This window comes from Saccoglossus kowalevskii, chromosome 13 (genome assembly GCF_978046115.1).
Source record: "Saccoglossus kowalevskii chromosome 13, keSacKowa6.1, whole genome shotgun sequence".
Taxonomy (NCBI): domain Eukaryota; kingdom Metazoa; phylum Hemichordata; class Enteropneusta; family Harrimaniidae; genus Saccoglossus; species Saccoglossus kowalevskii.
This window is the reverse complement of record NC_140653.1, coordinates 15,155,456-15,169,512: the sequence shown is the minus strand read 5'-3', so window position 1 is coordinate 15,169,512 and position 14,057 is coordinate 15,155,456. Positions and strand designations below refer to the sequence as shown.

General features: G+C 33.2%; 1 protein-coding gene across 1 annotated transcript in view; it reads right to left on the bottom strand.

Moving 5' to 3' along the window:
* LOC102809987 (RNA polymerase II elongation factor ELL2-like) overlaps positions 1–14,057 on the bottom strand; it is a 67,030-nt gene that overhangs the window by 24,718 nt on the left and 28,255 nt on the right. The window contains exons 2-3 of the mRNA XM_085506954.1: positions 5,591–5,638; positions 655–776 (exon numbers count right to left, since the gene is read on the bottom strand). Of these exons, the coding sequence (XP_085363080.1) occupies positions 655–776; positions 5,591–5,638 (170 nt within the window). The remainder of the gene's footprint in view (positions 1–654; positions 777–5,590; positions 5,639–14,057) is intronic.

Sequence of the window (14,057 nt, the reverse complement as noted above, 5' to 3'; positions counted from 1 at the left end):
ACGTTGGGAATTATCAGGGACAGGGAAAAATGGAACGATACCATGTACGCAAACTGGGATGAAGTTGACTGAAACACTAGATATCACTAGATAATATAGTATGTCTGGGTTGTATGACGCAATATAATCTTTACTACTATAGTATTTTATTCCCCTCAGGAGAACTGGCATTTCCAGAGAGAAAAAGCTAAACGAATGACTCAATCGAAGGTGATTAGCATCTTTGACATTTACACAAAAGTTGTAACATTTGTTTAGAATGGTACGAATAATGAGCAAGAGTTGATGATAAGCGTACAAAAAAAAAAAAAAAAAACATTTTGGAAGAGTACATACTCTTACTCTTAACATTGACAGGAAAAGTATTGTACCATGTTTCAATTTCTCTCAGAAACAAATCTTCGTGAGTCAGTAAAAAACATGACATTTTGTAGCAGCAAGTGTCAGCCATTTTCGTAAAATTTTGTCTTTATGAATGGCCTAAAATTATCAAATCGTTGAAATTAAACAGTTTAGAGAATCATGTTTAAGAAGCTTATCGTGCTGCGTCAATTGTTGCTTTTCACCACGTTCAATAAGTGTACCATGTGACATAAATCATTAATAAATGATATATTGTTTCAGTTTTTTACAATTTTTCTCTTTCCACCTTACCTGTTTTTACATTGCTGTACACATTCATAACTTCCCCTCTCATTGACAGGAGTCATAGAAAAATTAAATACTCTTTCTCCATTTAAACTATCGGAAGACTTTCGAACTGGTAACGATATTACCTGCAAACAGAGTAGAGAAACACTCATTCAAATTTTGATAAGAAAGCCAACATCTTTTATCAGAGATGGGACCTTCTTGTCAGAAGTGTTCCATTTTCAAAGTAAATTGATACTACCAATGTCAGTCCATATTTACTGTATCTGAAATGCATCGACAATAGAAGGATATGCAAATTAAAATTGCATTTGTATGCTGGATTATGTCCAGAATGGAAAGCTTTGTGAAAATAATGGGAAATAATATGGCTTTGTCATATTATTTTAAAAATACATTTTCTAAAAGTTAAATACGTAACTGTGGTCTGGGAGAACCTTGCTGCTGTTTAATCAATTTTTCAGAGATTTATTAAGTTATTATTATTATTATTAAAATATTACTTATTTTTGAACTCAGACACTAAATGTACATACATGTATGACTGTTAGGACAACAAATACAATTGGTAGATGTAAATAATAGTCCTGTATATAACAAAGAACAGATGTTTTGAGTAATACAAACCTTCATGAATTAAAGCTCTTTTTATTGTTCTACTAACTATTCAGATAAAATTGACAGAAGGTCATTGCCCAAAACATCTGTTTTTGTGGAATACTACAATTTGTACTCTATCTTTTTGAATGTATATTTGTTGGCAAATATTATGATCAAATTTCAGCATTATCTTTTTTTTTTAAATATTCAAAATTTTGAGGAGAAAAAATTCTGAGCAAAATAATTGTAAAAGTCCAGTGTCTTGCACCACCTGAGTTTCTTTTTTTTAAGGTAGGCATCAACAATAGCGTCTGCTGTGAAGGTCGGTCTTTAAGAATAAAATAAAACTGTGACTGGCCCCTGATTTCTTTTATATTCATACTTATTTTTTTTTATAAAATGTGAATTTTATTTTACCAAATTAAAATTTTTTTTTTTTATTTTAAATAATTATATCAATGTATGATTTCCTGTTGCATCAATGTTGTGCTAGCAAATTAGCATATTGTAGTTGTATCACAGAAAATCTTCATGTATCAGTGGCATGTCGTATCAGCTTCGAGGGCACAGTCTTAAAAACCCTGGCATGAAAATTTTGAATGCTGCTAAGGCTGATAAGCAATTCAGTTAATATATTCAGGATCTAATTGACTTACAACACAATATGTGAAGAAAATCAGGTATTCCAGCGATCAGACCATGTAAACCAGACAGGAATAAAACATACTGCCTTGTATACATTTGACCCAAATTTAGGAACTGATGGTTTGACAGAGTTAATAATTAACAAGCCATGCACGGAACAGTCCCTGTTAGTTATCAAATTTAAGATATATAGTTTTGTTTAAAGTAATATAGCTGGAATATAACCATGTCAGGAATATGAATATGTCAAAATCATTGACATTTGTATCTGATCGTCAAACAAGTACTTGTCCATATTGAGAGATATTACTCTAGAACAGCATTCAAAATCAACCATTTTGAATACATGTATATATATAACATGATGTATAACGAATATATAAAATTTGAATATAATCAGTCAAAGCATTTAAGATATATGGCTCTAGAAGCCCAATCATTAAAACAAAATGGCCGCCAGTTAGCCATTTTTATTCCAATCTGAAAAATAAAATGACGTGCATCAGGAACCCGTAATGTCTAATGTATGTACCAAGTTTGAATGAAATCCATCCATAAATGCCAGAAATGCTTGATATATTTGATGATTTTTTAGCACAAAAATCACCATTCGGCCATTTTGAATAGGATCGTCGAACCAATATATCTGTTTATCTATGACATGATGTATAATGAATATTTAAAATTTGAAAATATTATCAGTCAAAACAAGTCGGAGATATAAGTCTAGAAGCCCATTCATTAAAACACAGTGGCCGCAAGACAGCCATTTTGAATCCGATCTGAAAAATAAATGATGTGCATCAGGAACCTGTAATGTCTAATATATGTACCAAGTTTGAACGAAATCCATCCATAAATGCTAGAAATGCTTGATGTTGCTGATTTTTAGCACAAAAATGGCCGCCATTCAGCCATCTTGAATCAGATCTTGAAACAAATTGACATGCGTATGTATAATATCATGTATGATGTATGTGTGAAGTTTGATTGTGATTGGTCCAGGCATTTCTAAGATACAGGTTCGGACGCACGCACACACGCACGCACGCAGGGAAGTCAAAACCTAACCTGCGTCCGAACGGGGACTAATTACCTTATTAATCAGACTAAAGCTCTTGCATTTTGATAACATTAATGTTATTATTGCTACATATCCTGGACAACAACATATGTACAATTAAAAATGCCTGTACTATGCAATATTTAACAATGGCTAATACTACATTAACTTTGTTAATCACATATAACCTAGCAATCAATTCGATGATTTACTGCTATATAAGAACTACCTTTATCACTATACAGTCCTTTCACATCAGGAGAGGTTTACAATGTTACAGAATAAAAAACAACTCATTAGGGCAATAAACCCAGACATCTGGTACAGGATCCATTGCTTGCTCACGTGCTGATATACCATAAAGATAGATCAACACAGCGCAATGGAAATAAAAATCTGCTTAGCATACAGTTTTCACGCCACACGTGTCAAACATGAGTCTGTATTATCTGTGGTCATCAGGAGTACACAAGACAATTATTCAATTTCCTTAAAATTTTTGTCTTTCTGCATCCAATGTCGCCATTAAAATCTGGTAAACATTTACCATATTGTTGTTTCATCCGAGTTCATTGAAAAGTGAACCACTAAATATCTGGCAGGTTGAAAGCTTAAGAAAGAAATCCCAATGTCCAATGTTTTCGCAAAACAGTTTTTTGTTAGTCAGCAAAAATCCAGTATGATTGTTAGAAAAACAAGTCATTGTCAATGACACGTCCCCGTTCCGTTCATATTTGAGTGACATATACATTCAAAGCAGATCATGACCGAAATGCACCTGCATATGTACAACACATTGTGCTAAATCTGAACAAAATCCATCCATGCATGACTGAGATCCGGTTCTGGAATTGTGAAAATACGTGATTTTGATGCATTTTCGGCCTTAAAATGGCCATCATTCCACTATTGTTAAGCAGATCATGAAACAAATGCACATATCTATTTGTGACATGATGTACCATGTGTGTGTGAAGTTTGAACTTGATCAATCCAGACATGTCTTGGATACGGATCCAGAACTGAATTCTTTAACAAAATGGCCGCCAGTCGGCCATTTCGAACTTGATCCGAAAAAAAAAGACGTGCATCAAGGTCCTATTATGTTTAATGTATGTACCAAATTTGAACAAAATCCATCCATGCATAACTGAGATACGGGTCCGGAATGGTGAACATGTGCGATTTCAATGCATTTTCGGCCTTAAAGCGGCCCCCATTTGGCTATCGTTAATGAGATCATGAAACAAATGCACATACATATTTGTGACATGATGTACCTTGTGTGTGTGAAGTTTGAACTTGATCAATCCAGACATGTCTCGGATACGGATCCAGAACTGAATTCTTTAAAACAAAATTGCCGCCAGTCGGCCATTTTGAACTTGATCCGAAAAAAAAAATGACGTGCATCAAGGTCCTATTATGTTTAATGTATGTACCAAATTTGAATGAAATCCGTCCATGCATAACTGAGATCCGGGTCCGGAATGGTGAACATGTGCGATTTCAATGCATTTTCGGCCTTAAAGCGGCCGCCATTTGGCTATCGTTAATGAGATCATGAAACAAATGCACATACATATTTGTGACATGATGTACCTTGTGTGTGTGAAGTTTGAACTCGATCAATCCAAGCATGTCTCAGATACGGATCCAGAACTGAATTCTTTAAAACAAAATGGCCGCCAGTCGGCCATTTCGAACCCGATCCAAAAAAAAAAAATGACGTGCATCAAGGTCCTATTATGTTTAATGTATGTACCAAATTTGAACAAAATCCGTCCATGCATAACTGAGATCCGGGTCCGGAATGGTGAAAATGTGCAATTTTGATGCATTTTCGGCCTTAAAATGGCCGCTATTCGGCTATCGTTAATCAGATCATGAAAAAATTGCATGTGCATATGTCCCATATAATGTGTGATGTATGAGTGAAGTTTGAACTTAATCGGTCCATGCATGTTCGAGATACAGGTGATCACGTACGCACGGACGGACGGACGCACACAGGGCAAAACATAAGTCCCCGTTTTCGGACTGCGTCCGAACGGGGACTAAAAAACAGGAGCAACAGAGACGTTCATGAAATGGTCTCCAAACTACTTTTCACAGAAAACACAGGTCATTCATGATGATTTTTGTGGCATTTGTGGTTCTCACCAAATTTGTTTTGTCACATATAGTGACAAATTCAGTGGATATTTTTACATGTATGGTTGTTGCAAATTATTCGGTAACACTGACGAATACCATTAATTTTTTATAAAATAAAATAAGAATTTTTATTGATTTTTTTTTGGTACAGCTTCAGGACGTTTTTCTCGAAAAGTAGATGACACATGTCCAAATTCATAATTTACATAATTTTGTTTGGAAACAATTGATTTTAATGCATGAATAAATTTAAAATGAAGGGGTTGTAACCTGCGCATTGGTGAGAGAATTCAGTTCTAAGCGTCGATAACAACGCATACTAAAAATGACTCATGGGCATATTCTTGTTTGTAAACAGTGATAGACTATGGTCGGTGAACAACTCCCTCGTTTTAAATTGTTACAAAGAGTATAAAGACAGTATGTATAATAAATATGTCTAATACTATGCAAATACTATTCTATAATACTCACCCCATGGTTTCCCTTGAACCTGATACTGGGCTTTTTAAAAGTAGTGTCCTGAAAGATATAAAAACAGTAATGTTGGTATACACATTAAAGAATCAATTAACAATCAAAGAAAGCTTAGAAAGAACTCCCGTGTGCTGATAGTATTGGGAACACACTAAAAATTAATTCAAAATTACTTGTACTAGAGATATTGATGGAAACGCAGAAAACTAATTATGCAAATAAGGTAACTAATATGAACAGATTTAAGTGTAAAACTAATAAGGTCTGCACAATGTACCAAGTTTCATTGAAATGTGATTAGAACCAAAAAAATATTAATTATTATTCTAATAAGGTAACTAATATGAACAGATTTTAACCCAAAATTAATCAGACTGTCTATTATCCTAGAGCATTTATGGACCAAGTTTTATTCAAATGTGATGATCAATACTTGAGATATCAGTATTAATTAATTATGTTAATTAGGTGATTAAGAAGCATAAATATTTACCAAAAACTAATATGGTGTATAGTCCTAGGTTCATTGAAATGTGATGGGTACTCTTTAAAAGTTTCATTGAAATCCAATGAGTGGTTTTTAGACATCAGTGCAACAGCCATAGAACAGCAACAAATTAACTAATAATGCAAATTAGGTGATTAATATGCACAAATATTTACCCCCAAACTAATTAGATCTCTGCACAGTCCTCAAGTAACTATGTACCAAGTTTCATTGAAACGTGATCATTACTACCGGTACTCGAAATATCAAAAGCTGAAAATTAATTAATTATGCAAATTAGGTAATTAATACCGGTAGGCACAATTTTTTTATCCCAAAATTAATCAGGTCTCTGCATTGTCCTAGAACATCTATGTCGCAAGTCTCATTGAAATGTGATGATTAGTACTTGAGATATCAGGTGAAAAGCTGAAAATTAACTAATTATGCTAATAAGGTGATTAATATGCACAAATATTTCCCAAAAAAACTAATTAGGTCTTTGCACAGTTCTCAAGTAACTATGTCCCAAGTTTCATTGAAATGTGATCATTACTACTCGAAATATAAAAAGCTGAAAATTAATTAATTATTCAAATTAGGTAATTAATATGTACTGATATTACCCTAAAAACTACCAGGTCTGTGCAGTCTCATATGACATCTATGTACCAAGTTTTATTGAAATGTTATGATTAGTACTTGAGATATCAGTGGAAAAGCCGAAAATTGATTAATCATTATGTAAATTAGGTAATTAATAATATTAACAGATTTTTACCCAAAACTAATCAAATCTGCGCATTAGTTCAGAGCATCCATGTGCCAAGTTTCATTGAAATCCAATGAGTGGTTCTTCAAAAATCAGTGGAACAGTCATGGAACAGCTTGAAATCAGTTAATTATCATTCAAATTAGGTAATTAATATTCATAGATTTTTACCCAAAACTAATCAAATCTGCGCACTAGTTCAGACATCCATGTGCCAAGGTTCATCAAAATCCAATGAGTGGTTCTTCAGATATCAGTGGAATAACAGCTAAAAATCAGCTAATTATCATGCAAATTAGGTAATTCATATTCATAGATTTTTACCAAAACCTGATCAACTCTGCGCATTATCCCAGAGCATCTATGTACCAAGTTTCACCAAAATTTGATTAGTGGTTCTTGAGATAACGGTGGAACAAAAAAAGTGACATACATACATACAGACAGGGTAACTGCAAAGACTCCCTTTTGTGCTTCGCACACGGGAGTCAAAAACTGCTTTCACAATCTGATCATACTCTATGAAATATACTATGTCAATTCAGCCATGTAGTACATGGTTTTTGACTATACAATGTACCTTTTGCACCATATACTCACAAATGAATAAATATTATTTGCAACTTAAAATATAGCAATCCACAGTACATGTTATTATATTTGTCATGTTAGGTAAAATACTGTAATTGCGCTATTAGAAGCACACACACTTACGTCTATGGGCATATTTAAATGATCCAGCACACAACTCGACTAGTGCGTCACATTAAACCTACTTCAAGCTATCCAAAACATCAGTTTAACAATTTTACAATTAATATTAATAATAGATTAGAACATAGTTGAACTCTGGTGACCTTGCCCTTTGTTATATAATACAATTCCAGATTTTCTATTAGCTTCAGATCTTGATCAAAGTTTGACACCCAGTTCATAGCAGTGCTTATATTGATTTTCTGACATCTTGTTTTCTGTAAAGATTTTATTGGTAGGTTTGCAAATGTGTATCAGACTGTGCAATCTCTCCATGAATTGGTTTTGAAACCCAGTATGGGATTCTGGTATACATTACCAAGGATAATATTACAAGATAAATCATTTGCTTCATTGAACACATACAACAATGCATATTTCCACTGAGATCAGTGACCTTTGATGTGTATCACCAGTGATCAGTCAAGTAGAAACAGTCAAAATATTTTATCAGATTTTCTCAATTTTTGCACGATATTTTCATACAGGACATCTGTTGTTCAAACTCAGGGAAGACATTATACTGATGAATAAGGTGACCAAGTTTGATGAAGTTTGGAATAGAATTAGTAAAGTTATTATGCACACAATAACAATTATTAACGACGACAACAACGACAGACAAAATCTTTCCCTTAATGTACCTTTCCCTTCCATCTTTGATGGTACGGGCAAGGTAAAAAAAGAGCAAATTTAGTTCACCATGCAAGTCTAAGGTGCAACTGTTGCAATAATTGCTGTTTTCTGGACCGGCCCATAGAAAGACTGTGTTTTTATGTAATTGAGGTACCTTTACAATTAGTATAAAAACATAATGTCTAAAAATCTTCATCATGTAGACATGCTTCATAGTTATATGTCAAAGCTGATTTTCAGGCATATTAAAAAATTGTTGTTGTCTCGCTATAAATGTTTGACCACAATAACTGCCATATTGTCAAAATGTCTCACAAACATATGGATCAGAATAAAAGTAACAGGAAAACTAAAAAAAAAATGAGGCTTGGTATGGCCATTGAAAATGATTTTGGTTAAAATGTAGCTCAAGACTAATTCAAATATTTTTAAGTATAACTGAAATATAGGACTAAGAAAATCATTCAGGACAACTGAGTGAGAAAATTTGCATCTTAACTGAGTAGACTTAGACTGGTCAGGATACAGAAGCCATTAAATGTTCAAGCAGATCGCTTCATATTTACATTTTTTTCTCCTTCACTTTTAAAAAAAGTTAATATAACGTGATAATTTGCGAGTGACATTTCACAATTATGATAGCCTATTCCATAATTCAGTGAGACAATACATACTCAGAAGAGTGGAATTTATATTGACACTTTCTTTCTAATTTCCTGGTACCATTGTTAGTACCGACTGTTGTGGATTAATACACCTATAATATGGGTCACAGCTTGCTTGTTGGCCTTTCTAGCGTAATAATATGACACCAGCAAGCAATGTGACAGCGAACTGGCACAGTGCTGCAACTAATACCTCATTAATTGACTTAAGGAGTACTAACTAATACCTCATTAACTGACTTAAGGAGTACTATAGTCCTTAAATTTGATGGACCACTCTATTATTTATTTAAACCACCCGATTGTTAAAACAGTTTTATTTTTTCTCTAATAATTCTAAACCTGATCAGACATGGACTGAAATTAACAGAACATATAGCCCAAAGCGCACAGACTACAGAATCTTGTCCTGGGGCTACCATTTTCAAAATTAGAAGCTCAAATAGACTACTAAAAATTGGACTACCCAATATTACCATTGGACTACCCAATATTACCATTGGACTACCCAATATTACCATTGCACTACCCAATATTAGCATTGGACTACCCAATATTACCATTGGATTACCCAATATTACCATTGCACTACCCAATATTACCATTGCACTACCCAATATTACCATTGCACTACTCAATACATGTACTACCATTGGCCTACCCAATATTACCATTGGACTACCAAATATTACCATTGGACTACCCAATAAACCATTGCACTACCCAATATTACCATTGCACTACCCAATATTAGCATTGGACTACCCAATATTACCATTGGATTACCCAATATTACCATTGCACTACCCAATATTACCATTGCACTACCCAATATTACCATTGCACTACTCAATACATGTACTACCATTGGCCTACCCAATATTACCATTGGCCTACCCAATATTACCATTGGACTACCCAATAAACCATTGGACTACCCAATAAACCATTGGACTACCCAATAAACCATTGGACTACCCAATAAACCATTGGACTACCCAATATTACCATTGGACTACCCAATATTACCATTGGCCTACCCAATATTACCATTGGATTACCCAATTTTACCATTGCACTACCCAATATTACCATTGCACTACCCAATATTACCATTGCACTACTCAATACATGTACTACCATTGGCCTACCCAATATTACCATTGGCCTACCCAATATTACCATTGGCCTACCCAATATTACCATTGGACTACCCAATATTACCATTGGACTACCCAATATTACCATTGGACTACCCAATATGAATTGATGAAACTAGTTACGAGTCTTCCTGTTTTATACCTTTTCTCTTTGCTGCCACTAACACGTTTCATTAAATTGATTAAAACTAATGATTCTATCACTCAAATTTAAACTTTTCTTCTAACAATCCAGCCAACTCCTGAAACTTTTATTCCATTCAATTATTGAAAGGATTACAAAATATCCAAACTGACCCACAAAACACATCCTGAAAAATGCACAACAATACTGCAGATCCACTAAGATCCTCAGTAAGCTTACATATTAACCACAAAATGTATGCAAATTTTGCCAACTGACATCCCCAATATTTGACTCGGGAGGAGGGGGGGGGGGGAATTTCACACCTGCAACTATATAATTCATAGTCTTTATGTACATGCTGAAGTTAACAGATTTTTAAAGATTATAATTTTATTTAGATGAACCAAAATAAACTGAGGGTACTAGTATGATCTGACCATGTTGAATTTACCTGTACCCCATGTGCCAGTGTTGATTCATAACAGACAGTATCATGTCTAGTACAATAATAGTAGTCAGAATCACCCATTAATACAACATGTAAATAGGTACATGCAGAAGACTCAACTGATTCAGTCATTTCATTTAATACTTTATTTTATTCAAGCCATAATTAGTTTTTGCTGATAAAGGTATTTCAGTTTCAAGAAGGTAATTACTTTTGCTGATTTATCATAAATTACATGGGAGACAACTTATGACATGTCACTGTATGAATCCATTGCAAGGTATTTAGGATATCTATTTATTCTCGGTTATAGATGCAATCAGTCATGGCATATAATGCTTCGAAAATCATGTACAGGTTTGTATCAAATTTACTTTCAAAGCATGCCATGCATGCCAGAAATCTGGTTTCGGAATGCTGGGGATACTTGATTTTTGTTCATTTTTGCAACCAAAATGGCCACCAGTCAGCCACATTGAATTAGATCATGAAATAAATGCATATGCATTAGGCATTGTATATTAAATGTGCGTAAAGTTTGAAAAAGATCGGTCGAGGCATGTAAATAAATATTTATAACTCCCTTAAAAAATAATTTTCACAAGAAAACTTACTTTATAGAAACTGATTAACATACTGCTAAAGAAATTTATTTAACTTTCATCAAAAAACCACAAGACATTTCAATTTTAATCATCCCTCCAAGTCTGGATTTCCACAACATGACACTATGGTCCAAGCATAATTTAACATTAAACTAGCTTAAACCTTTTCACCACAAATTCACAAAATAGTCCGGTTTATAGTCTGCACTCTCCTTCAGAAATTTGGAACAAAAAATGCCAAATTTTTTAAGTAAAAACAGAAAATTGACTCAAATTTTGTCTGTTGGCTTCAAAATTAGGGTTTCTTTTAAGTACTATTGAGAAAATATAATAAAAATTTGGGCAAGAAAGTCATGTGGTGAAAAGGCTAGACTGGTATGACACCACTAAAACAAAGATTTGCTGTGAGCAACTAGTTATGCTAACTCACTTGTATGCTTAACAGAAAATAGCGATATTTAAAAACATCCAAAATTAGTTCTGTTGGAGTGGCTTCTAGTCACAATTGAATCGTATCCTGTTATAAATTCCTCTCTTGCTCAACGGTAAAGCAATTAGCATATAATTTGAATATACATTTTGTAACAATAGAAGCAAATTAACATATAATGTCAATTGTTTATTGCAAGCTCAAGCATGGTATTTTAGTGGCCAATCATGGTACAACCACCGTTTTTTAAAGGCATGGGGGAAACAGAACAATCCAGGTTGTATTTTAGCCTATTCGCAATCAGAAAGTTAAAGTGAAGCGGTTATTTACAAAAAAAGTTATGAAAGACAGTATCAAATGCGATGGAGTTTAATTCATGGAGGTAATAATACATATACATGTATATACAGATACATTAAAATATTGCAATTAGCAGTGATAATTACTTATTTGTATGTATGTACATGTAAGCTGGGACTTAATTGCGTGCAAAAACTCATTTTAAAGTCAAATAGAGGACATGACTGAGTCAGGCCCGCTGTATCAGTTGTTTTGGATCCAATCCAAATGGGAAATGGTGTGCATATGTATTCAAAATCACATTAAGTCAACACTGCCTTAGATGTATAAAAACATTTTTTTAGAAAATGGCCACCAGTTGGTCATCTTTAATAATTTTTTGGAACAAATTACACAAAAGTGAATCTCATAAATTTTTGTCTCAACTGTGGCAAGTTTTCCAACCAAATTGGTTCAAGTATTTCAGGTATCATAAGCTAAGTCTTAGCTCTAAAGTCAACTTTTGCTAAAATATAAACCTGCACAACTTTTTTTTCAAATTTTTTCACAAATTTTGATCAAGATGTGTAGGTTTTGGAAAATTATGTTCATTTGGTCTACAATTTTACTGAGTCAATACTCATTATACCTGATTGGCTACTTAACACTAACACCTAACAGTCTGGCTAATCAGAAAGCAGCTTATTTGTTAACAGTTTTTTTTTGATGCATCAAATTCTCCCTTGTATATATAGATTGACTCAACTGACAATACTTACAGTTAACTGATTTGTTAATTATCGGTGAAACATTAGATTTAATTAACTGATTATTGATTAACTTGGACATAAATTTGGAGAAGGAGATATGACTGCATCTTCCTTGTCAACTGCCTGAGGGTGTTTGGGTTCTAAATCGAAAATTCACAAATACATAATGTGAAAAATGTAGTACCAAACGTTTAGCAGGAACATGCTGGCCATCAGGCAGCCATTTTTGGAGCATGCTCAGACAACATTGGAGAAAGAGAATAATCCATCGGAATAGTGTTATAAGAAACTTTGTTACGCATCAGTTTATGAACACGTCATCAAAAACCATTCATTCTTGAAAACATAGATGCATTATCATACATGTTCTATTATATTAAATTTTACATTCATTTTGGACAAGTACCTTTAAAAGTTACAACAACAAAAAAGCCTTTCAAACAAAAACATGTACCTGCAGATTCCCTGTCAGGACCTATTAAAGTGATGCGACCAGGGAAATACAACCATTTAATTGAAGAGTTTTTCTGACAGTCAACAATTTTTGCATTGTGTGCATTTTCAAAAGCCTTTGTATCAGAGAATACGTAACAGACACTACATATTGGAGACAGATGTCAAAATTCAACCTAAAAATTGCAATATTTCTGAATGAACGATAAACAATTTACAAAGTGTGTTCGGCATTGTAGTCAAGTAGAAATTTATTAAAAAATTATATATTTTCCTTGTTTGAATTTGATAGAACTCTTTACATGCTATAATTACCCCCATTAAAATATATTTTCATGTATTTTAATATAATTTGACAAAATGGTCATAATTTTCCCTCGGCAACAGGTATTGATCACAATCTTTGAAAATATATATAGAAAAGAAAAAAAGGTAACTGGTTTTAATTTTAAAATACAAACTAAAATGAAAATTATTACAAAAAAATTAATTTTTAGATTTATGTTTATATCTCTATTTCAGTCCAACTAAAATTGATAATTCCAATATATACAGAGTTCACTTGAGTGGTAAGGAGCTTTTTAGCCTGCCTACAGTTTTTTCAGTGTTGTCTTCGAAAACTATACAATGAATGTACAAGCATAGACGGCCGACTTGTATTCAAACATCATATACTGTGAAACCATTTACCGGGGGTATTTTCATTATTTTGATGTTTTGAGCATATTCCTTGTGTTTAATATTAATTTCACAAATCTGTAACGGAAACAATGATTTTTATTGTTATTTTACATGTTAGATTTAATTCAGCGAAAATAGCAAAATTAAAACGCATTTATACAGTAATATGGACATGTTAAATCTGAACCATAAGATGTA